Raw genomic sequence first — 25,187 nt, 5'->3', positions numbered from 1 at the left:
AAATCCCTGTGGATTTGTATGTGTCCTACCAGACCCAAATTCCAAAGGATTCACATGTGTTTCCATGGACTCACCTCCCCATGGCGCCATGTCCCTATGGATCAGCATGTATGTTCCCATGGATGCAAATCCCTACGGATCCTGGAGTGTGTGTCCCCATGGTGCCGTGTCCCTATGGATCTGTGTGTGTCCCCATGGACCCATGTCCCTGTGTCCTTATGTATCCATGTGTCTGTGTCCACGGACCCTAAAACCCATGGATTCACATGGGGTCCCAGGGACTCAAATCCCTATGGATCTGTGTGTGGCCCCATGGTCTCATGGCCCTCTGTCCCCACGGCTCCACATGCATTCCCATGGATGTGTGTGTCCTCATGTCCCCATGGACCTGTGTCCCCATGTCACTCTGCCACGCGGCATCATGGCCCTGTGTCCCCATGGCCCCATGACCCTGCGATCCTGCATCCCCACAGCTGTGTGTCCCCATAGCGCCACAACCTTGTATCCATTGTCCCTGTGTCCCCACACCCCTATGTCTTGTGTCCCCTTCCTAGGTGCCCTACCTGCCACAACACACCCCCAGGTGTCCCCACTGCTGCTGGGACAAGGGTGACACACTGGATCCAGGACCACCAAGCCACCTCCCAAGGGACATCACCCACCCTGGGGACATCGGGGAGTGGCAGCGGAGCTGGGGAGGGGACACCAGGCCACAGCAGCAGGGTATAAATATTGGCTAAATAGATTTATTTTCATACAAAGAATACACAGGTCCCCCCTGCTGGGACACACTGACCCCGGGGGACACCCCAAGATGTCCCCAGCCACTGCTGGGCCGGCCACCACCTCCATGGGCATTCCTGGCAGGATCTGTCCCTATTCCCAGAGTGTGGTGACTGCTCTGGGTCACCTTGGGGACATCCCTGTCCCCTCTGGGGCCACCTTGATGCCTGTGTCTACCTGGTACCTGCTCAGGGCACCCTGTCACAGGCCGCCCTTCTCTATGGGACACCCCCAGACTTGGTCCCCTGCTCCCTTGGTCCCATGTTGGGACATCTCTGGACATTTTGGGGTCTCCCTTGTGCCCTAATACTGTGGCTGGTACAGACACCCCCTCCCCCCACGCCGTATGTACACGCTGGATAAAAGAAGAAAATACAGATATTTATAGTGGGGGAGTAAAATACCCCCCATAACCCCCCCAAAATTGTCCCCTTGTGTCCCCATCCTGGTGCCTCACCACCAGCCAGTCCTGTCACCTGTGCCCAGGATGGAGGTGGCCGGTCCCGCCCCATCCGGGGCCAGCTGGGACCCTGTGCCTCAGTTTCCCCATCAGTCACGGGGCTGCCATGGGGTGGCGGGACATGGAGAATGTCAGGTGACGAAGAGCCACTGTGGCCACCTCATGAGGACAAGGATGTGGCCACAAGCCCCAGGAACATGGGATGAAGCTGGAGGCACCTGGGATTGAAGCCAGAGCGTCCCACCTCCCGCCTCACCCCTGTCACAGGCACAGCTACCCAAGGTCCCCTTTCATCCCCGAATTTGTCACGCCGCTGTCACCCAGCCCTGGGCGTGGTGGGAAGTCCAGATAAGGCCACCCCACCTCCCTTTGTGGCAAGAGAAGAAGTGGCTGGGGGAACTCCTCAGCTCGAGTCCCTCCAGCTCAGCTGCGTTTGGTGACCATCTGCCGGTCCCTCTTCTTCTTCTCCATCAACCTGGTGGAGAGCATGGTGGTGCCCTTAGGGACCATCCCAAGAGGGACCACCTGAAGCCACGGGGAGGGGACAACTTACTTGCGATTGCGGACTTCGGTGAGCTCCATGAGCCTCTCCTGGGCTGCCCGGAGCTCATCCAGGCGCTGCTGGTAGCGGGAATCGCAGCCGTTGGTGCGCTCATAGCTGGAGACCTGACTGGAGAGCTCACTGGCGCGGTCCCGAAGCTGCTGGATGGATGAGTAGAGGTTCTCCTCATCTTCCTCCTGCTCCAAAACAAGAGTGTGAGGCTGGTGGGGTGGGCAGGACACCCCAAAGAGATGGTGCTCCTTGTTCCTGGTTTCCCAAGCCACCTGGGCCACCTGCCTTGGCATTGATGATCTCGATGTGGATGAGGAGGGAGGCGAGTTCCAGGTCCTCGGTGTAGCTGTTCTTCAATGGCACTGACCGGTAGCCTGGACACAACACCATGACACAAGCTCAGCACCACGGCAGGGTCCAAGCCTCTCACCACAGCCAGGACCCCAGGGAGATGACAGTGATGATGACGATGATGATGGTGATTGCAGGGGGGTTGCACCAGGAGATCTCTAAAGGTCCCTTCCAACCTAAACCCTTCTATAACTCCATTACTTAGTGATGGAGATGAAGAAGATGATGATGATGACAATGCAGGAGGACTGGATTCAGTGACCTCTACAGGTCCTTTCCAACCGAAACCCTTCTATGATTCCATGATCTATGATGGAGATGATGATGATGATGTTAATGATTACAATGATTACAGAGGGGTTGGATTAGATGACCTTTAAAAGCCCCTTCCAACCCCAACCCTTTTATGACTCCATGACTTAACCATGGAGATCATGATGAGAATAATGATGTAGATAATGATGACTACAGACTGGTTGGACAAGATGACCTTTAAAGGTCCCTTCCAACCCAAACCCTTCCATGATTCCACGATCTATGATGGAGATGATGATGATTGCAGGGGGGTTGGACATGATGATTTTTAAAAGCCCCTTTCAACCCAAACTCTTCTATGATTCCATGACTATGATGGAGATGGTGATGATGATGGAATGATCATACCTGTTTTGAGGCCCTTGACAGGGAAGGTAGCTTGTGCCAAGAAGTTAGGGTCACTGAACATGTCCTCCTCGTACACCACGAAGCGGAGGAAGGCGAACTCAGGGTTGTTGATGTCAAAGACGAACTGCTTGAAGAGCCAGACAGGATTGAAGCCGTTGTCGGCTGTGGGAGAGAGCACAAAACCCAGCCCCATCACCCACATGTCCTCTCAAGGGGACCCCAGAGGGCACAGTCAGGGTTGTCCCCGAGGGTGGGGACATCACCTGCATGGTCCCTCACCTACGACATCTGTCTTGTTCTTGCTGTTGTCATACTCGGAGCCGCAAACCTCCACCTCCACAAAGGGGCACACGATGCTCCTCCCGTTCTTGGGAAGGTGCCTGGCACCAAGGATCTGGGGGAGAAACGTGAGGAAGAGGAGGGTGAGGTCCAGCCACACCATATGAGGAAAAGCTCCCAAGAGTAACAAACTCCATGGAACAAATATGTGGCAGAAACATGTAAAAACAACCCCTGATTGACCCAAAAATGAGGAAGGAGTTCCCATCTTGATGGCGATCAGCTCAAGGTGCTCTTGCTGTCCTTGCCCACTTGCCTGCAGCTGGACCGTGATGGGCTCCACGATCTTCAGGCTGTTCTTGTCAAAGGGGTCGAAGGTCTCATCCCTCATGATGTCCGGCTGCAAGACGTAGCCACTGCGGCCACCGAGCATGAAGAGTGCCTGGTTCAGCTGCATCGGTTTGTCTGTGGCCATGGGAACAAAGCAGATCTGAGTGTGGGGCTCAGGGACCTCCCTGAGGTCCTTGGGCAGAAGGTCCTACCCTGCAAACCAACTAAGAGTTCGCAACCCTGGTTGGAGCAGGGATGCAGCTGAGTTCTGAATGAAGCACCCAAGGACTGCATGGAGATGTCCCCACCAGGATGAGGACAAAGGTTGGAGAGATCACCCAAACCACCCCCTGCATCCCCATCAGTATGAGACAAAGGCTGGAGAGCATCCAAACCACCTCCTGTGTCTCCATCTGGATGAGGACAGAGATTGGAGAGATCATCCAAACTAATTCCTGTGTCCCCAGCAGGATAAGGAAAAGGTTGAAGAGCATCCAAACCACTCGTGTCTCCATGAGGATGGAGAGATCCTTATCCTTATCCTTATCCTTATCCTTATCCTTATCCTTATCCTTATCCTTATCCTTATCCTTATCCTTATCATCCTATCCCAACAGGATAAAGAAAAGGTTGGAGAGATCACCCAAACCACCTCCAACAAGACAACCCAGGCCAGAAGTATTTCAGATGGGAATTTTCAGACAACCTTCAGGGATGAGCCCAACACCAACTCCAGGAGCAGGATTTACCAGGTGTTTGGAAGTTGAGGGCCACAAGTTGGCTCCCACAGATCCACATGGGCAGCGGGTCGTAGTTGGAGGAGTCCAGGCGCTGTCCTTTGGGATAGATGCGGCTGAGCTGGCGGCGGTTGTACTGCAGGAACTTCTTGCCCTTGCTGCGGTTGGCGTATTTCTCCGCCTTGGTCTCCGGGAAGGAGGACATGTCCCGGTAACATGCCTTGTCTGTGCCAATCTCTGCAAGCATCAAGTTGCCACCAATGAAGGAGTGAGACCTGGATGGTTCTTCCCATCTGTCTCTTCCCACACTCATCCCTTAATCCCACTTCTCCAGGACTTACTGTCCTCATCAAACGGCACCGGCCGGCAGTACACGACCAGCTCTGAGAGCTCCAGCGCGATTTTCTTCCTCCTCTCCATGATCTTCCCCTCTTGCATCTGCACAAGGGAAAACAAGAGCTGAACATCTCCCCCACAGACTGTTCCTTTGGAGATCTTAGGGACAATCTCCATGGGAAAAGGGACCATCCAGCCCCATCCTCTGCATCCCCTCACCCTGGCGTCGGCGTTCTGCGTGGCCTCCCGGATCTTAGCCACCCACTCGCTGAGTTCCTCCTGCGTGTCTGCGGCCACGTCCAGCGACTGGGCTGCGTGGGACATCTGCTGGGAATGGATGGTGAAGACAAATGGTTTGGAGCTCCTCCCGTCTTTGGAGATAACTATAAGGACATCAGAGGGGGGCTTTACTCGAAGACATTCCCAATGGATGGCTCTGTGGAGCAAACGAAACCTCAGCGGTCCCGCTCCCGGGCCCCCAGTCAGCCCCTCCTGGCACCCCACCATCCATCATGGTCCTCCTCCTGAGAGGATCCCATTTTTTTAATGTGTGGTTTCAGCTTTCCATGTGGAAACACACCCTTGGAGCCTGGGGGAAATGTCCCCAAAATCATCTGGACATCCCAATTCCTCCAAACTCCCCCCAAATCCATAAGTAGGGACACTTACCGACGTGACAGGATGGGACATCGATGAAGCCCTTCAGGAAGTTCCCCAGGGGGCTGTTTTCTGATGACTGCAAGAGAGGAAGAAAAAAGGAACATCGGGGAGGCTGCAGGTTCCAGGAAGCCACCCTGCAGCCCTCCGAGTCAGGCAAATCTGAGGAAAAGAAGGTAAAAAACACCCAAAAGCATCACCCAGACAATGGGTAAGAGCTGGGTTGGAGCAGGACCAGGAGTATCCCGCAGATGCTGTGGAACCAGGAGCATTGCCCAGGCTCTGGATAAGGGTCTGGGCTGGAGCAGTGCTGGGAGCATCCTCCAGTTTCCAGGAAAAGATCCAAGCTGCAGTGTGGCCAAGATTACCACCCAGCCTCCAGACAGAGGTCTGGGCTGAAGCAGGACTGGGAGCATCCTTCAGATTCCAGAAAATTGTCCAAGTGGGAAGGAGGCCAAGAACATCCCTCAGCCTTCTGGTAAGAATCTGGACTGGAGCAGGAGCACAAGCAGCTCCAAGTCTCAGGATAAGGGTCTGGGGTGGAGCAGCACCAAGAGCACTCCTCAGACTCTGGGTAAGGATCTAGGCTTGCACAAGACTTCACCTTCAGCTTCCAGAAAAGGGTCTAAGCTGGAGAGGGACTGGGAGCATCCCCCAAATTCTGGATAAAAATCTGGGCTGGAACAGGACCAGGAGCATTTCCTAACTTCCACAAATAGGTCCAAGTTGGAGTAGGACCAGGAACAGTCCCCAGCCTCCGGATAAGGGTCTGGGCTGGAGCAGGACCATGGGCATCCCACAGCCTCTCGATAAAGGTCTGGGTTGGCACAGATCTGGAAGCATCCCCCAGCTTCTGGGTAAGGATCTGGGCTGGAGCAGGACCATGAGCATCTCCCAGCCTAAGGATAAGGATCTAAACTGGCTCAAGGCTGGGAGCATCCCCAGTGTCCTTGCTCCCAGGGTCTCTGTGAGGTGGCACTCACGGCCTCATCCTGCTCCTGTGCCTGCATGCCGACGATCTCCTCCACGTAGTTGGCCGGGAACCAGAGCTGCTTCTTGCCCCCGTAGTCCCCCCGCCACCTGCAAGGGGTGAGAGGATCAAGGCAAGCGGACGGATTTTGGGGAGGGGGGGACACGGGTGTCCCTGCTGCATGCGGTGCCAGGGGGTGGGTGGAGAAGGGGTGGGGGGACAGAGAAGGAGGCTGAATTAAAACCCGCCGTGGGAGTACCCAGGGTGTACCCTCCACCTCCCGCCCACGGTGACACCCAAGTGACCGCCCTCACCAGCCGCCGTCCTGCTTGTCCACGTTGTGGATGATGGCCTGCTTGCAGAATGACAGCTCATCCTCCCGCTGTGCCTTGTAGTCATACAGAGCCTTCACCGTGCACTGGGGACCCCAGGAAGAGGGACACGTGCTACTACCCAGCATCCAGCTCCCTCCTCAGCCCCCAAGGTATGGGGTCCTGAGGGTCTGACACCCCCAATTGTAGAATCATGGAATGTTAAGGGGTTGGAATGGACCTATAAGGTCATCCTAGCCCAACCCATCCTGCCATGGGCAGAGACACCTTCCACTAGACCAGGTTGCTCCAAGCCCTGTCCAACCTGGCCTTGGACAATTCCAGGGCTGGGGCAGCCACAACTTCTCTATTCCAGTGTCTCACCACCCTCACAGTAAAAAATTTCTTGCCACTATCTAACCTAAATTTCCCCTCTTTCAATTTATATCCTTTATTGCATGTCCTATCACTGCAGCTCCTGACAAAAAGTCCCTCTCCAGCTTCCAAATTGCTCACAGCAGTGGGATGGGTTAGAGGGAGAGCAGGAGGTGCCTGTGGTCCTGCAGGATCACCATGTTCAGAGCAGATCAGGTTGCTTTTTTGGGGCCCCCATTGGTTTCTCCTGGTGCACTGAAGGGTTAATCCCCTGATATTATCACATTCCCTGGAAAAAACCTTCTGGTTTAAGTTTTCCTGTGTGTGGTCTTATCCTGCTGCAAAGACACTGTTAAGGCATCAGCAGTGCTGGACCACGGGATTGTACGATTACAGGGAAGGAAACTTAAAGCTTCAGTTCAGCCTCAGCGTCAACTCCAAGATATGTCCAGTCTCAAAAAACCCCAAGGATGGAGACTGGGTCAGCTCCAAGACCAATCTAATCCCAGAAACCTCCAAGGGTGGAGATAGGGTCAGCTCCAAGACCAACCCAGTCCCAAAAACCTCTGAGGATGGAGACTGTACCTCCTGGGAACTGACCCTAGACCTGCTTTTTTTGGGTTCCTCAGTGCAAAGGGATCCATGGGGATTTCCTTGCTGTTGGGGCAAACTTGTTGGGGCCTCATTGCTCCAGGTTGGACTCTCTCCAGACCTGTTCCCTACCACCACACTGTGACCATGCTGTCACTGGAGCTTGGACTGTCCCCAAGTGATGGTGATGGGGAAAGGGTTCAGCTTCACCATCACTTGAATGTCAGAGAATCTTAGTAAAACATCATCACATGTCATGTCAGCGGTGCTAGGAGATGTGGTGGATCTGGGAAGGGATCACCCAACAATCCCATGTCATGTCCCACCACCCACCAGGACACCAGCTCAGCCCCTTACCCTGGCCATTGGCATCTTGTTGGCCTCTACGTAGAAGTGGGGAGTCCGCACCTCATACAGAGCTCCATAGTCCAGTTCCTGCAAGGAGAAATTCCAGAGGGGCTCACCTGGATGTGGGCAGGGGCTATGAGGGGATGAGAGGAGGTTGAGTGGGATCTCATATCCCTTTGCATCTTGCTGGAAGAGGGAATTATAGTGGAGTTATAACACTGGGTAATGACAGCGGAATGAGCCTGGCCGATTTGGCTGGGATCCAACCAAAATTCTGGAAGATGGTGGAGCTGAGGACAGGGCTTGGTTGCCTGTGGCACAGAAACCCCACCATGCCCACTGCTGGGAGAACTCACAGTGGTGCCCATCTTCTCCAGGGTCTCCTCATTGATGGGGTAGCGCAGCTTCATCTTGCGGTACAGTGGGTGCTTCTCGTAGTAGCTGATGAGGTCCACGAGGCTCTCGAACTCGGCCGAACTGCCCAGCATGAAGAGCCGCCCTTCCTGCTGGATGCGGCAGTGCTTGATCTTCCCCTCCGCCCTGGGGCCAGGAGAGATGGGAATGGGATGTGTGAGGGGTGGCTGGATCCTGGCTCCATGGTGGGGTGTGGGAGGTGCTGCTCAGGGATGCCACCAAGGTGACCACCCTGATGACATCACTATGGAGAGGGTTTCCCCTTCACAACACCATCATGTGTTCCACTATGTCACCCACAGTAAAACTCTGCTACCTAATGTGGGGTCACAAGAAACATGAGCTGGGCAGGCCTCGGCTTGGCCATCCCAAGGAGCCTGGTTGTGGCCACACTTACCGGAAGGAGATGGCGTAGGAGTTGGGCTCGCTGCGCTTCCGCACCAGGAATGCTCCATCCCGCGGGACCCGCATCAGCATGTGCTCGGCTTGGAGACGTGTCAAGCTGGCGTGGTACCACCTAGCCAGGGAGAACATGGAGATGGGGGCCTGGCATTGGCATCTCCACTTCCTGCTGGGGCTGGAGGAGGCTGGTGGACCCATGGGATTGAGGGGATGGGGACTGGGAGGATCCTCACTCTTTGCTCTCGTGGGCATTGGGTTGGGGGACAGGGTCAGTGAGGCGCATCTCGAACTCGTTGCAGCGCAGGGGCACCTCCCGGTAGTGGCAGATGAGGCTGTAGAGGCTGTCGAAGACGAGGTTGTCTGTCAGGTAGAACTTGGTGGCTCCAGCTTCCTGCCTCGAGTGGATCCGGCAGTGCTGCACCCGGCTGGACCTCCTGAATGGTGGTGGGAGAAAGACAAGTCAATCCAGATCCACATCCCCACCATCCTGCACTTTGGGGTCTACGTGCTGCACAAAAAGCTGACATTTCCCCCAAAAAAACCATTCCAGCCACCAAACCAGGTATTGACTGGAGGGCCATCCTGGTGGGATGGGAGGATCCTGCCTCCCTGCTGGAGCTCCTACCAGAAGGAGAGGGTGTAGTCGCCCACAAAGGTCTCGCTCTCGCGCACCAGGAAGGTGCCGTCCTTGCCGCCCGTCTCGGTGCAGTACTCGTGCAGCAGCTTCTCCGCGATCTGTCGCCCATCACGGCCACCCCCGAGCTTCCCATGGAACCACTTCTCCGTGAAGTGTAGCTCGTTGTTGTTGAACTCCTGCAAGTTCAACCCAAAGTGGGTGTTGTCACCCTGTCATCCTCCCCATAGAGTTGTCACCTCGCCCAGTGGATGTGTCCTGCCCCTCACGCACCTCCTTCTGCTCCACCTCCTCTTCATCCTCGTTGAACTGGTAGCGGGATGTCTCCTCCGAGTAGTAAATCTTGTTGCTCGTCAGGACAAAATAATGAGGGCTCCAGGTCTGGAAAGGAGGAATAGCATCACTGGGGTGAGGAGGGGGATGACAACCTCACACTGGGGTGAGGAGGAGCTTTGGGATGGGGTTTTTAATCCCTCCCATCCCCCACAGCACAGCAGTGGTCTAGGAGAGCCCACCCCATGCCAATTCCAACCCCCAGTGTCTGACAGATCCTGCTCAGCCTCTGAAGGCCCCCCTTACATGGTCAATGGGGTCTTCAAGGTAGAGAATTCCATTCTTGATGGAGTTGCTGATGTCGTTCTCTGAGTAACTGGCGGTGGAGACCTCCTCGTACAGGTTCCCTTCGACCAGTTTCTTGTGCTGGGGAACACCCATGGAGAGAAGCTCAGTGGTGGCCATTCTGGCCCTGTCACACCAAGTTCCCAACCCTCAGGATCAACCTCCCACAGGTGCCTTCCCACCACCCCTTGTTCCCGTTGACCATCTCTTGGTGTAGAACCCAACACAATCCATGTCCCTCCTGCAAAGAGGGGTTTTGGGGTTTTTTCTGCTCCACACCTTGATTAGGATTTTCTTCTTGAGCTGGGTGGGTGAGGGCAACTCATCAGCATTGATGTCCACTGGCTTGGTGAGCAGCATGTCCCCAAAAACCTTCTTGAAGTGGGAGGCCATGTTCCTCTGCTGGACGATGCTACAGTGGTCTTCGATGGAGAGGATGATGGGGAACCTGGAGGAACCAAGTGGGAATGGTGGCCTCAGATGAATGTGAGGGAGAGGTTGCCAGAATTCAGGGATTGTTGGGGGAGCTGGAGCTTACTCAGAGGTGACAAACGCGTGCTCCTTGATGGTGTGCAGCACATCCAGGAATTTGATCTTGGAGGTGAGTGTGTGGCCATGGTAGATGATGGGGAGATCATCCGGGCCATCCCAGCAGTCCACTGAGTGGGAAGACACCTTGGTTAACTCATGTTTGTCACCAACTACATGCTAGGCACCATTTTTTTGAGCCTCTAAAGGATATGGAAGTTCTCTCCACCCCAGGTGCAGGGAATGGTCTGTTTGATGGGACATAAGGGGTTCCAGCATCCCTGTGAAGAGCTGGTGGGACTCACACTCGATGCAGCGGCAGCCCATCCGCAGGCACCGGGCATACGCTTCCAGGGAGGACTCGCTGGAAAACTGGTCTCCTGTCAGGTACCTGCAGAGGAAAGACAAGGATGATGGGATGCTCATGGATGTCCCTGAGGAAAAGCCATGTGAGGAAAACTTACGTGTTGTGGGATGAGGAGATCCAGTACTGGGACAAGGGGTGGTTCATTTCCTCGGGCACCACGCGCTCGTACTTGGCATCCATCACCATGTTCTCCTTGGAGAAGAGGTACGTGAGGAACTGGGGGGGCAAGCAGAGATGTCAGAGCCTGATGGGGCCGGGGAGACCACTGGGTGGGTGCTGTGTGGGTTCACCTACCTCATCCAGCTGGAAGGAGGGATCTGACGCCTCGTTGGAGCTCTCCTTGAGGTAGGAGCACATATAATCCCGCACCATGCCCACATCGCTGGCCCAAGATTCCTGGGATACAAATATGGCTGTTGTTATGGGGGAACCTGAGCTGGAGCATCCCATGGGGGTTCCCTAGGCTGCAGAATTCTCAAAGAAAACCCACCTTCTGGTCATGCAGAAGGAACTTCTGGAAATCATAGAGGGACACTTGGCACAGCTCGGGGCGGTCCACGTTCCTGGGACAAGGGGCAGCCACCAGTGAGGACCAGGAGAAGGAATTGGGGTAGATCCCATGGGAGAGTTCAGGCCACCAGTGCCCACCTGCAGCTCATCCTCCCCATGACCCCCATGGCCACCAGTCCCTCCACCCTGTGACTGAGAGAGGCTGACACCCAGCTGGAAGGTGCAGGTTGTCCAAGGACAATGGGAGGAGGGCAGGGTGGCAAGTCCCTACATCCCAGGCAGCCATCCCCTCTCCCATCCCTGCTCACTGCTTCTCCCACCCCTGCTCCTATCCTTGCTTCTATCCCAGCTCCCATCATTGTTCCCATCCCTACTGCACTCATGTTCCCCTCCTTTCTCCCATCCCTGCTCCCATCCCCTCTCCCTATCCCTTCTCCCATCTCCACTCTCACTCCCTGCTATACCACACAGCCTGGCTGTATTTCCCACTCCATGGACCCAACTTTTGGAATCTTGATTGGGATGGGAGCTGGGAACTCACCGGAGGGGGAAGGAGAGCTCCAGCTGCTCAATGACCTGGAAGGCAGAGAAGGGGCCCAGGCTTAGTTGGGAGGGACACACATCCCACCAAGGGGAGGACACTTGGGAGGCCATTCCATGGATCTTACCGACTTCTGGGCATCAAACATCAGGTTTTTGTAGAACTGGATGAAGTGGGAAAAAGTCATCTCATTCCTGGCTTCCACTTCCTGTGGGAGACAGGGCTGGATGAGAGTGGGGCCACCTGATCAGAGCCAGGGACACTGGGGTGGCTCCCAGACCATGTCCCTCATGGCTGAGGTGTCTGAGGAGTCCTTACCACAAGTTTATCCCGCAGGAATCTCATGTTGGGAACTCGGTAGTTGACCTGGGGCAACATCGCCTTCAGGTCCTTCACCGTGATGCTGCCGGAGAGAAAAACAGAGTCAGGGCACTGGCAGACTGCTGGATGGGTCTCAGCTCCCAACACCAAAGGTCCCACCCCAAATCCTGGTGCCTGGCCTGTGGATCCCACCTTCCTGGCCTGTGGATCCCTGCAGTGGCACAAGACCCAGGGAAATTCTGGATGTCCCACCCTGGGAAGTGTTCAAGGCCGGGTTGGAGGGGGCTTGGAGCAACTTGGGCTAGTGGAAGCTGTCCGTGCCCATGGCAGGAGCTTGGAACTACATTGTTTTTAATGTCCTTTCCAATCCAAACCATTTCATGATTCCATGATTCTGTGATTAACTGGAGTCTACTATGAGTGTGAGCAACAGGACAAGGAGAGGAAGCACATCCAAGAACCAATAGGGTACTCTAAGGATCATCCCACTCGGAGATGATGCCCATTCCCATCCTCATAAGAATTTAACTTCAAATTCCCTTGGTTTGGGGTTTTTCCCGTCCTGGGAAGATGATGATGGGCTGTATTAATAGCCTGGCTCCTCCTGGCACTGGTGGAAATGTGGCATCAGGCTCCCCACAGTCCTCACAGTGACAAGGACGCGATCTGCACCCAAATCCCTGATTCTCAGTGCTTTTGAGCATCCCAAAAAACCTGGTGTTCTCTTGTCCCACACACCTCACCCCCAGCCTGGCTCAACCTCCAGGTTTGGGATGCAACTGGGGGAATAGGGTCCTGTCCAGCTGAACCCACCTGCCTTCCCGTGCCCGGTCCATCCCATCAAACTGCTTCCGCAGCCACCTGGAAGGGAATGGGTGGAGAGACAGTGCTCAGACCCAAACAGGACCAAGCCCAGGGTGTGGCTCTCCCCAAAACAGGGACCAGGCAATGGGATCTGCTGGTCCTTCCTCACCTCTCAATCTGCAGTGGGGTCTGGGCTCTCTGGGTGTCAGCCACCAGCCAATTGAGCCCTGTTATCCATAGGTTGATGTCCTCCTCGCAGAAAGCTGGAGGAGGAAGAGGAAGGTGGTGAGGTTGGGATAGTGGGATGCTGGGAAGGGGGCAACAACCCAAGGGGGGACACAGTGAACGGGGAGGGAACCAACTCACCAGCCACGCTGAGCGTCCGCAGCCTGAAGTCCATCCCGTAGAGGATGATGAAGCACATGGTGAAGTCCAGCTTGCGAGCATCCTCGGGATAGCGCTCGAAATCCCGGGAATTCTTCCCCAGGCGGATCTCCTTGATCTCCCGAATGTCGACTGTGGGGAGAGAGGAACATGAAACTGTCCCCTGCCACTGCAGCCCCGTGTGAGGGGCTTGGGGAGATGGGAATTCTGTGTCCTCTGGGGAGCCTTGTGGCCAGGATGGGACATCCCCAGGAGTGTGTGGTGGAATTTTGGGTGCTGTGGCCACCTGTCCTTCAGGGAGACCGGCCCCCAGTGTCCTGCAGTGATGTGTGACAACACCATGGGTATGGCATGTCCTTTAGGGAACCGTGTTCCCAGAATGGGGTATCCCTGTGACACTGCCCATTGGGGTGGGATGGCACCACGGTGCTATGGCCGTGAGTCCTCCAGGGATCTGTGTCTCAAGATGTCCCCAGGAAGGGGTGTCCAGGGATGTCCCCAGGACGGGGTGTCACTTCTGCTGCTGAGTGAGACCACCACAGATGCCATGGCCATGTGTCCTCCAGGGAATCACGTCCCCAGCATGGGGTGTCCTCATGGCACTGCTCACTGGAGTGGGACGACACCAGAGTGCCACGGCCTCGTGTCCTCTAGGGACCCGTGTCCCAGGATGTCCCCAGGATGGAGGGTCCCTGCAGTGTTCCTGCAGCTGAACGATAGCACCACAGGTGCCACGGACAAATGTCATGCAGGGATCTGTGTCCCAGGGACAAGAGGCACAACATCCCCGTGCGTCCTCCAGGAACTTGTGTCCCCAGGACGTGACATCCTGACAGTGCTGCCCACTCTTTTCCCAGCTTTGTGGCTGCCACGCATTCTCCAGGCTCATCCCACCCCATCCCAACCAGCAAATCTCCAGCCACCTTGTCCTCCCCATGCCAGACCCTGCACTGGGATAGGCTGAGCTCATGTTTTCATTGGAGAACTCTTCCCAAAAGTGGCAATTTGGAGCCCCAGCAGCCAGGACCGCAGGGCGTTGCTTTCCTGCTGCTCTGCTCCCTCATTATCCCGCTAAATAAAGCTCCAACGGCGGCAGCAGGGCCGGGTTTCCGGACCACGCTCTTCCTCACTGCTACTCCACCAAGGGAGATTTCCAATTTTCCCAGTGGACACATCCCACTGGGAGCAAGAATAATAACATAATATTAGGAACAACACACAAAATTGTTCTTGATCCCACAACCATCACCCCCCAGGCAGGTTTGTCCTCTGGGAATGAGCCACCGACACCGGAAAGAGCTTTGTGTGACCCAGGGCGGCCGGACCACCTCGCCAGGGGTATTGTCCTGCTGAGGAAATGGGTCATTTCCCGGAGAATTTCCAGCCTGGCTGCGTTTCCGATGTGGTGGTGGGGAAGGCTGCAGACGTGCCTTGGTGGAAACCCCCAGCTGAATCCAAAGCGGGATCCAAAGGGGAAAGAAAAGCTGAATGCAGGGAGGAATAAGGGATGGGGGAGGAATTGGGCTGATTAAGCAAGAAAAGAGGGGAAGAATAGTTTTTCTTGGCGGAAAAGCTCCAGAAAACAGTGGAGGCTTTATCCAGCCTTCTTTTGCTGGATGACTGCAAGCCAAATTTCATGGATCAGGGTGGGATTGTAGCACAAGTGACACACAGGAGCTCTGCACCCTGGCACGAGCTTTGTTTTGGGACAAGATCTCAAGGAATGAAACTCTGTTGACTCCGCATGGCTCCCGTGGCTCCGAGCAAACCCTCTTCCATAAAAACAGGGACATTTTGGGGATAAAAATGGGTTTATAGGTCAAAAACCAGCCACTCGGCCCCAAATCTGCCCATCCACAGGGTGCCAGGGAGGGATGAGAAGCCAGTGGCTACCAGGGCTTTGCTAACAAGTAATTATGGTTTTCCCCAGATTTAACTCCTCCAGACTCTGATCTTCCACCCAAACTCCGGTACTGTTCATAATCCTGGGATGGTTTGGGTTGGATGAGACCTTAAAGACCATCTCATTCCACACCATGCCAAGGGTAGGGACACCTTCCACTAACCCAGACTGCTCCAAGCCCCATCCAACCTGGCCCTGGACACTTCCAGGGATGGGGCAGCCACAGCTTCTCTAGGAATTCCATTCCAGGGCCTCACCACCCTCTCAGGGAGGAACTCCTTCCCAATATCCCACCTAACCCTGCCCTCTGGCAGTGAGAAGCCATTCCCCGTGTCCTGTCACTCCATTCCTTGTCCAAAGTCCCTCTCCAACTCTCCTGGAGCCCCTTTAGGCACTGAAAGGGGCTCTAAATTCCCCCTGGAGCCTTCACATGAACATTCCCAGCTCTCCCAGCCTGGTTCCAGAGCAGAGGGGCTCCAGCCCTTGGAGTATCTCGGTGGCCTCCTCTGAACTTGCTCCAGCAGCTCCACAGCCATCTGAACTTGGACCCCAGGGCTGGAAGCAGCTCTGCAGGTGAGGTCTCACCTGAGCAGGGCAGAGGGGAAGAACTGCCCCCTCTCCTGCTGCCCATGCTGTGGGATGAGCCCAGGCCAGAGGGGAATTTCTGAGCTGCCAGCACCAGTTTTTCATCCACCAACACCCCCAAATCCTTCTCCCCAGCGCAAACAGCCCATTCCCATGAAAAACCAAGGGGAAGAGGGAGCGGCGTGGAGCTGCACAATACACCCGAGCAGCAGCTTCCTGGAAACCACATCTGCAGCGGATTTGCCTCGATCCTGTCAGAACTCTGTCTCCAAACTCCTCCCTGCATTGTCTCCATTGTCCCGGGTGACTAAAACGCTCTGGAAGTCGGTTCCAGCTGTGAAAATCCCTTTTCTTTTCTAATGCAAAGTGAGCAGCGTGGTGCAAAAAAGATTTGGAATGGTGGGGAGATGATGGAGGAGCAGGTTTCTGCCCAGTGGGATTTTAGGGATGCTGAAAGCCTGGGAGTTTTTTCAGGCATTAGGAGGGAAGCAAAGGGGATGGAGGGAATGGTTGTGCTGGGAATTCCTGCTAGCCTGGGCATCTTGGTCATCCCTTCTTGCACGATGTGGCAGCTCAGACCCTCCTGGACAGGGGAAATTGGGAGACCACATCCTGCTAGGATCCCTGTGGTGTGATTTAAAACCTGGAATAAAATATTTTGGTGCAACAGTGATAAATCCCAACCAGATTTTCTCCTCCCCAAAGAGTCTTCTTTCTGATTATTTGCCATTAACAAGGCTGGAGGTGTCATCAAACCACCTCTCCAAAATCTTCTGGGATTTTCCATGTGGCCTTCACCCCTCTTTCCTTTAATTTGTTGTAAAGATCTTTTTTTGGGGGGCTGTATTCCACCAGATTCTTTGCACTGGGAACTGGGGTCTGCTGAGGAGGACGAGCTGGAAGCCCTCCAGGATGAGGTTAATTTTGGAGGCCATGTTTCAAGCAATCCCAGCCATGGACACATGGACATGTGTCCAGTGGCCACTTAACGAAGCGTGTAATTATCCTGGGGGTCCAGGGGTGAGCCAGGATCAGTGTCTTGGCCCTGACAGTCCCTAACAGAGACATCAACACTTCCCACTAATCCCTCTCCAAGTGGGATGCCGGCTTGAAGGGGGGATTTAAAATGCTCCTGGCAGGCGTGAGGTCTGGGAGATTCCAGCACTTCCATAAAATCAGGGAGAGTGGGAAGATGTGAGCACAGAGGAATGGACCAGGAGGTGAAGATGCTCCAGCCCAGCACCAGGATGGAGATTTGTCCCACTCCAGACTGGGAAAAGCGAATGATGAGATTGGATGGCAGGATTGCACCATTTCCAAAAGGATTTTCCTCTTTTTTTCAGCCTTCTGGATGACCTTGGAAGATGCCTAAGCATTCCCAGGAGGGAGACTGGGCTGTTGTATGGGAAAAGGCAGATCCTAAGGCTCTGGAGGGGAAACTGAGGCACAGCATGGTGAACAACCTGAGATCCTGACCTGGCAGTGTGTGCTGCTTCCGGAAAAAACAAGGAGCCGGAAATGCGTTATTTTCACGACTGGGTAACGAACCCTTCTCCATGAGGACCTAAAACACCTCTCCAAAATTGGGTGCCCTTCCTCCTATCACTTATGCCTCTCTTCCTGCTCCCACAAAATCTGCTCCTGTATCCAGAGGGTTTGGACAAGCACAGATCCTGCTCATGCTTGTGCTCAGCTCTGAATGCCACCTTTCTTTCCAGCTCAAAGCTGGCATTCCAGCTCAGGATCAGCCTCTCCAAGCAGGAGCTGAACCTTCCTGGGGATTTTGCAGGGTCTTGCATAGAATCAGTGGCAGATGGTGATTTTTAGGGGGGTCATTGGTGATTTTGGAGGACCTCCTCTAGGAAAAAGGCACCTCCAAAACCTTCGGGATGGGCTTTGCCATCATCCAGGTGAGATGATATCCCAAAACTGAATTCCTTCCCTGCAGAGGGGTGTGGGATGAGGTGATGGTGTAGCTTCATGTCACCTCAATCCCAAATTTCATCCATTGGATTTTTTAAGCCCAATTAAAGCTTTGAGGTAACGAGCACCAAGACATGGAGCCCCAACAATTCCCAGTGTTGGAAAAATGCTTCAACAATCTCCTAACCACCAGTGAAGCCACAAGGAAGGGTGATTTTTATGGATGCTCCAGTGGAGCACCCCAGGTTTGGGTTAAAAGCATGGTGAGCAGGCACCGTGATAGTCATTCTTCTCCCTCCTTGCCAGGGAGGATATAAATCCCTGGGGATGAAATGGAAGCAGCTTGATCCCACAGGGCAACTTCCAAGGTGGGATGGAGGAGGAGAGGGTTGCTCAGCCAAGCAACTCCTGTTTTTATGGGAATCACCCTGTGGCCAGGCACCCTGATATGGCAGGATATTTCATAGGGGGGATCATCCCACCATGGCCAGGAATTCCACAACCCGTAACTCCACCATGGTAGAACATCCCAGGAATTCCACAACCAGTCACCCCACCACTGTAGGACATCGCACCAAGCCCAAGCACCCCATGACTGCACACCCCACCATGGTAGGGTATCCCACTGCAGCCAGGAACCCCACAAATAGTTATTCAACCAGTCACCCCACCATTGCAGGACATCCCACCACAGCCAGGAACCCCACAAACAGTTACCCTACAACCAGTCACCCCACCATGACAGGACATCCCACCACAGTCAGGCACCCCACAACCAGTGACCCCATCATGGCAGGACATCTCTCCACACCCAGGAACCCCCCCAGCTAGGCACCCCACCACTTTAGGACACCACAACACATCCAGGCACCCCACAACTAGTGAGCCCATCGAGGCAGGACATCCCACCAAACCCAAGCACCCCAAAACGGGACACCACCACTCCTTTGGGCACCCCAACACATCCAAGCACCCCACAGCCAGTCACCCCACCACATCCAGGCACCTCAAAGCCAGGCACGCCACCATGGCAGGAAATCCCACCACAGCCCAGCACCCCACAGACATACACCCCAATATAGTAGGACATCCCAACACATCTAGGCACCCCCCAACCAGTAACCCCACCACTGTAGGATCCCCCAAAACATCCAGGCACCCCACAACCAGCTACACCAGTATCCCACAGGCACACCCCCAGCCCTTCAACGCCGCTGCCACCAATACCCCCTGTCCCCCCCGATCCTCCCTGTCCCCCCCGATACTCACTGTCCCCCTCCACCTTCTCGGGCGTCCGGCTCCAGATGATCTGGCGCGTCTCCAGCTTCACCTGGAAGGTCCTTCTCTCCGGCCTCTGCGACTTCTTCTGGTAGAACAAGGTGAGGACGGTGCCCATCTCCAGGCAGCGCAGGATCCTTCCCATGTCCCCTGGCTCCATCCTGGAGTCCTCCAAGAAGCCATTGACGCTGTTGAGCCTGGCCATGGACATCTTCACTGCTCGGCCATCGCCCGGCGGAGCCGCACAGCCGGGATTGTCTCATGCAGGAGAGCACGGAACCAAAGGGCCGAAAGCTTCCCTGGGGATTTTCTAGGATCGCCCCGGGCGTGGGTTTCCTCTAAGGACGAGCGGAGCACGGTCGGGACACGCAGCAGGGAGAGGAAAAGGCCGGGCTGGAGGCACCGTGACCTTCGTGTCACCAAGGCTGGATCCGGCGCTGGCGTTGGCATCCAGCGGCGGTGGGAAAAGATGGACAACGCCGGCCCTGCTTGCGGTTGAGTTTTTGGATATGGGGAGGGAAAATCCAACCCCCCAGTAAAAAAAAAAAAAAAAAAAAAAAAAGCCAAGTCACCCCAAAAGTGCCACCACCAAAAGTGATGGTGGCAGCGTTGAGGTGGCAAATTCCCCCCCCGGCCTCCGGGTCGAGCGGGGCCGGGGTTGGGAATGGGGTGCGGCGGTGGGGTGTCGAGGGTTGTTTGGGAAGGCTCGGGGAGCAGCGGGATGGCGGCGGGAAGGGATGTGGGATGAGGGGTGGTTGGTGGTGGGTGGGGAGGTGGGAGGTGGGGGTTCCCACCGTCTGCCCGCCCGCCGCCCCTTTCCTGCTGCTCCTTAATTTCGGGCTGATGAAATGGACGCCCGGAGGAAACTGCAATCACACATGGCCGGAAAGAGATCAGAAAGGAATTTAAAAAAAAAAAAAAAAAAAAAAGCAGTATCTTGGAGAAAGGAAAATCCGAGCCGGGGGGGAAAAGATGGCTGAGGGTGACATCTAGAGGAATTCCAGATGGGAAGCGGATTTGGGGGGTAATTCCAGCGGCTGGGGGGCACCCTGGGATGGGGCTGCCTGCGTGGGAAAGTGGGGATTTTTGGGAAAAAAAAGGGTTAAAGGAAAGCAGCTGCCGTGGGTTTAGTTCCTGTCTGTCCCTGCTGTGACGCTGAGCTGGGAATGAAGCTCCAGGAGTGACCGGGATTGGAGTCACTCCTGTCATGAGTTTTGTCCAGCCTCAACTTGATGGGAAGGGGCTGGGAAGTGCGGTGGGGGGGAAAGGAACATATGGAGAGAGAAGGCAGCAGGGCACTGGGATTTTGGTGTCACAGCCCCTGTTTTGTCCTCTGATGGATTCTGAGTGGGAAGAGTTCTGCTGGTGCTCTGGGAATACATCCTTGTGCAGGGATTTGGGGAGGCAGAGGGTGAGGGACACCACAGGGAGTGGGCAGGGGATTCCTTCCTGGCTCCACACTTTAGGAATTTGGACCGGGAGGGGATTTTGGTGTCCTGGGGGTCTGAGACTCCTGGGGCATATTGGAGATCCTATTGGTGGATGCTTCAGCATCCAGGGAGGCCAGGGATGGAGGTTCAGACACTTGGGGATTGTGGTGATGGAAGCTCAGGAACTTGGGGATCCCGGTGATGGAGGTTCAGGAATGCAGAGATTCATGTCCCAGGCTCATCCCACAGTGTGGGCAGCAGGAGAGGGGGGGGATTCACCTGCCCTGCTCAGGTGAGACCCCACCTGCAGACCTGCATGCAGCTCTGGGGTCCAACATCATGAGGATGTAGAGCTTCTGGAGCAAATAGCAAGGAGGTCACAGAGATACTCCAAGGAATCTGCTCTGGAGTCAGGCTGGGAGAGCTGGGAACGTGCAGCCTGGAGAAGGGAAAGCTCAAGGGAGGTCTTGGAGCCTCTACAAGTGCCTAAAGGGGCTCCAAGAGAGCTGGAGAGGGACTTGGGACAAGGGATGGAGTGGCAGGACAAGAGGGAATGGTTTCCCACTGCCAGAGGGCAGGGTTGGATGGGATATTTGGAAGGAATTCTCCCCTGCCCAGACAAGCTGTGGCTGCCCCATCCCTGGAAACTTTCAAAACCAGATTTGATGGGGCTTTGAGCACTCTGGTCTGGTGGAAAGTGTTCCTGACCATGGCAGGGGGTGGGACTGGATGACGTTCAAAAATTCCTTCCAATCCAAATTATTTTGTGATTCTATGACTCCAGTGGGGCTGGATGGCCATGGAGCAGGTTTGCACCACCTGGCAGTGGCTCAGCAAGGATTGGGATATTTAGGATTTTACCCCCATGAAGGCTGGAGTTGCAGAGAGAGAGAGAGAGATCTCTATCTTTCCATGGCTGACTGCAAAACTCCCCTTTCCCAAAGAATTTGGGGACACACAGGGTGGAAATGAGATCGTGAAGGGATTTTATTTTCCTTGCTTTATCCATGAATTAACTTCTGTTTCCCTCCCTCCTCTGGAGTAGAATAAGCTTTTGTTCAGGGCAATAAGCTGCAGAGATAGTGGCTGCTTGTGTTTATGTTTTCCATTTCCAGGCAAATCCCATTCCAGAGCCCCCTGAACACCAGGCTGGGAACTGAACATCCCAATCGGAGTGAGCTGCGGTGGATGGAAGATCAGAATAGAAGATTGTTTTTCCACAGGGGACTGAGCAGCCGGGGTTTGGCTTCTGATGTCCATCCAAAACACGTGGGTGGAGAAGGAATGCTCTGTTTTCAGTCTGCAATGGAATCACTGGTTTAATTTTAGCAGCTCCGGAGCAAATCTTTCAGGAATGAGCTCCCAGAGCAAAGCACCCTATGGAGGCTGGAAGGGCAGAAGAGCTGCAGTCACCATGTGGCCCCCAGGAATAGTGGTTTGCCCCGAAACTGGTGATGCTGAGCATCCAAAATTCATGGTTCTTCTTAAAAACCAGGATGTGACTCATCTGTACATTGGGATATCATGAAGCTGTCAGGAGGACAAGGAGAAGCCATCGATGTGCCAAGCTCCATCAAGAGCTGCCCCACCAAAACACAAAGCAGCTTCAGTGGGTGAAATGGCAGGAAAAATTGATCCCAAGAGGAATCAAACAAGCTGAAATCCCTCTGTCACTTTTGGATGTGCGTGAACCTCTATTTTGCTGACTGGTGCTGCCCACAGAGCTCCTGAGATCCAGCTGGGAGAGGAACCAGACCAAAATAAACCCCAGGAAGGTCTCAAAAATTCACCACCTTCTTCCTGAACAGCCTTCCCTCTCATCCAGAGCTTGCAAAGGAGCAGCCAATGCCACTTTTCCCTCAACTGCTGTAAGATCCAGCAAAAGCCACAGCTCAGATTGTCTGGAACTGTTTGTTTCCCCTCTCTTTGGTGCTGTTGTGAAATTCCCGAAACCGAAAGGATTTGCAAATGTTTTTTGCAAAGAACACTGGAGCATCAGGCCCTGCAAGGTGGGAATTTTGCAACTGCAGCTGGTGGTGTAACTACACCAAACTGGTATAAAAACAAATCCCTGGATGACCACAAGCTCTTCGAAGAGCTGTGCTGAAAAATGCTGGTAAGTGGTGCAAGCTGAGCATCCAAACCATGTCTCCAATCCAAATATTTACAATTGGCAGTGTATGGATTTCTTTCTTAACCTTTCCAAGCAGGGAAAAGTCCAAGGCTCGAGCGGCTGGGGAGCAAAGTCCTCTCCTGTTCCCAGCTGAAGATGGATCAATGCAGATGTTTTCACATGAACAAATGTTTTTGGGCATTCTGCCATGGTTTCATGGTGGATTGGTTCTGTCCCTTGGAAGTGGAAAGGGAAAAGCCATATCCTTATGGTGGAGTCATACCAGAATCCTGGAACGGTTTGGTTTGGAAGGGACCTGAAAGATCATCTCATTCCAACCCCTGCCATAGGCAGGGACACCTGTGTCCCTGTGGTCACCTCCTCATTCAGTAAAGGAAACACAAATTTGGCTGTGGGATGTCACAGCCCCCATTATCCCGTTCCCACAGAAGAGAGGATTTACGACATTTTTAGATTAATTGATTTGTAGCTGAGATTTTGATATATGGCTGGTCCTCCCTGCCTCCATGAATTACCAATGAATGAACCATCTTGAATTCAGTGGACACAGAGGACAAAGAGGACAAAGAAGAGGATTTGCTCTCTGTCCCCACTTGAAATACATTGGAAAATAATCCTGACTGGGAATGACAACGACATGGAAGCACAGAGATCATCCCTCTGGTTTCTCCCCTTTCCTAAACACATGGATTCAGGTCTGTGTGCAGCTCCTGCCCTGGCAGCAACACCAGAGGCAAGAAACATCCCCAAAAAACAGACACCACAACAAGAAACCAGCACCCACTTGATAAATGACAGCAGCTTTTCCTTTAGGATCCTGCAGCAATTTCTTTCCCTGTTACTGACATTTTCCTCTCTGTTTTCCATCTAACCCAGGAGACATCTCCTTCCCTTGAGCCCTGCTCTGGAGTGTTGCTGTTATCAGCAAAAAAAATGTGAGTTGAGAGTTTGTTTGCCCTTGGGAAGCACTTTTTTTCCCATTTGAGTTTAAAATAGGAAAAACTTTTCAGAGAAGAAGCAAATTTCTTCAGTGCTAAGTAATTGCTGAGCTCCTCTCAGAGCTGGGGCTATATCCATGGATTTCTGTAGGAATGGGAGAAAGGCTTTTTAGCAGAGCCTGGAGTGACAGGATGAGGGGTGATGGATTTAAACAGAAAGGTGAGAGGTTTGGATTGGAGATAAAGAAGAAATTGTACACTATGAGGAAAGGAAATTATGGATACTCCATCCCTGAAGTGTTAAGGAGAAGAAAAGGAAAAGGAAAAAGAAAAGGAAAAGGAAAAGGAAAAATTCTGCAACCAGATCACATCCCATGAGTTCATGCCATGGATGGTGCTGGCACAGGAGGGAATGGGTCTCTCACTTCCAGACTCTTTTCTTCCCAATTCTTCAGGAAAAGCATGCAGGAAACAACCACTGACCTTGAGACTACAGAGGTGATGTTTTAAACCTTCACTCTCTTGATTTTCCACTTCCTCCTGGATTCTCTCCAATTTTTTTACATTTGAATTTAGGCATCTCCCTGAAGTCTTGACACAGTGATCCAACTGAGACTCACAAGTGCTGGAAGACATTCCAGAGAAGCTGTGGCTGCCCCATCCATGGAATTGTTCAAGGCTAGGTTGGATGAGACTTGGAGCAACCTGGGATAGTGGAAGGTGTCCCTGCCCATGGCAGGGGTTGGAACTGGATGACCTTGAAGATCCCTTTCTATCCCAAACCATCCCAAGATTCCATGATGTGCCCTCAGAGAGAATGACTGCTGTCCCACACTTGCTGTTCCTGCAAATGGATGCCTGACAGTGCTGGGTGTTCTGGGATCCAGGGATTTTCTGGCACTCTTGTCACTGGATCTGCACTGGGATAATGTTTTAGGGCATTGGAAGGGTTTATTTTGGGTGAACGAGACAATTTAATTCCTCTTCCATGTGTTCCCCTCCCTTGGGCGTTTGCTCACACACAAAACCCTGAACTTGTAGTTTTTTCCTGTTCTGTTTCTTTTCTTTTTTTTTTTTTAATTAAATTAGACTTCCAAAGTGTCATAGAAACAGTGCTGTGAATTAAAAGTGCCATGAATTCCTGTTCCTTATGGATATGTTGCTTGTAACAGGGATGGGGTGGAAAGCCAAAAAAAAAAAACAAAAAAAGTTTATTTAATATTTTAACATCCTTGTCTCTCCTTTGCCCTCTGCACAAATCCCAGAGGAGATATATGAAACTCTGCCAGCTGCCTGTCCTGAGGCAGGATGCTCTTCTCTGTTCCCTGGAGAAGATCCAGTTCATGCTTAAAATGCTGCTTCTCCTCCTCTAGATACCCCAATCCCAAAGCTCTCCTGATGGAAAACATCCGAGGATGACCCCAAGTGGTCCAAGATCCCTCAAACTCTGCATTTTCTTGTAACAAATTTTGGTGTGATTTGGTAAAACAGCTTTGAGTTTGCCTTTTCCCGAGGCTGGATTTTGTGGGAGTGGTGGATCCACGGCTTCCCTGGGTTAAAAATGAGCTTTTCCTCCACGTGTGCTGAATTAATTTCAATTCAGAGCAGTTCGTTCCGAGCTCATTTATGCAAAGCACTCGACTCCCTGTGCCAGCACAAGGGAGGGAAGGAGCAGCTGGGAGTGGAGGAGGTTTTTTTTTGGCACAAGTGCCAATTTCTGTCAGTTTAA

The 25,187-nt window shown here is 53.6% G+C and overlaps 1 protein-coding gene and 1 long non-coding RNA gene across 3 annotated transcripts; one reads left to right on the top strand and one right to left on the bottom strand.

Moving 5' to 3' along the window:
- Nucleotides 1-730: 730 nt before the first annotated feature.
- LOC146442518 (1-phosphatidylinositol 4,5-bisphosphate phosphodiesterase gamma-1-like) lies at nt 731-19,834 on the bottom strand. 2 transcript variants are annotated; one of them, XM_085053705.1, is made up of 32 exons: nt 18,948-19,697; nt 13,250-13,399; nt 13,053-13,146; nt 12,893-12,940; nt 12,077-12,161; nt 11,886-11,966; nt 11,759-11,793; nt 11,198-11,270; nt 11,002-11,103; nt 10,805-10,923; nt 10,646-10,731; nt 10,351-10,471; nt 10,092-10,260; nt 9,774-9,893; nt 9,468-9,575; nt 9,186-9,373; nt 8,794-8,994; nt 8,556-8,675; nt 8,101-8,284; nt 7,754-7,831; nt 6,434-6,537; nt 6,133-6,229; nt 5,162-5,228; nt 4,712-4,875; nt 4,498-4,594; nt 4,169-4,393; nt 3,406-3,554; nt 3,090-3,204; nt 2,811-2,972; nt 2,082-2,170; nt 1,797-1,981; nt 731-1,718 (listed from the first exon to the last, which is right to left on the bottom strand). In XM_085053705.1, exons 1-32 carry the CDS (start codon nt 19,165-19,167, stop codon nt 1,667-1,669), a joined length of 3,888 nt encoding a protein of 1,295 aa, XP_084909831.1. In that variant the 5' UTR covers nt 19,168-19,697; the 3' UTR covers nt 731-1,666. The 2 variants fall into 2 exon arrangements, with proteins under 2 accessions (XP_084909831.1, XP_084909830.1); XM_085053704.1 differs by lacking the exon at nt 731-1,718 and adding an exon at nt 19,751-19,834 and having other exon boundaries at nt 1,828-2,170; nt 18,948-19,441.
- Nucleotides 19,835-19,973: 139 nt separating this feature from the next.
- Nucleotides 19,974-24,604, top strand: LOC146442517 (uncharacterized). Its single transcript, XR_014850293.1, has 2 exons — nt 19,974-20,531; nt 20,594-24,604. It is a non-coding gene; the product is annotated as an uncharacterized LOC146442517 (long non-coding RNA).
- The last annotated feature ends 583 nt before the right edge of the window (nt 24,605-25,187 follow it).

The sequence above is a fragment of the Lichenostomus cassidix genome, chromosome 2 (genome assembly GCF_008360975.1).
Source record: "Lichenostomus cassidix isolate B80296 chromosome 2, HeHo_3.0, whole genome shotgun sequence".
In the NCBI taxonomy this organism is placed as follows: Eukaryota; Metazoa; Chordata; class Aves; order Passeriformes; family Meliphagidae; genus Lichenostomus; species Lichenostomus cassidix.
The sequence above is the reverse complement of the archived record's forward strand: the minus strand, read 5'-3'. Positions and strand labels throughout refer to the sequence as shown.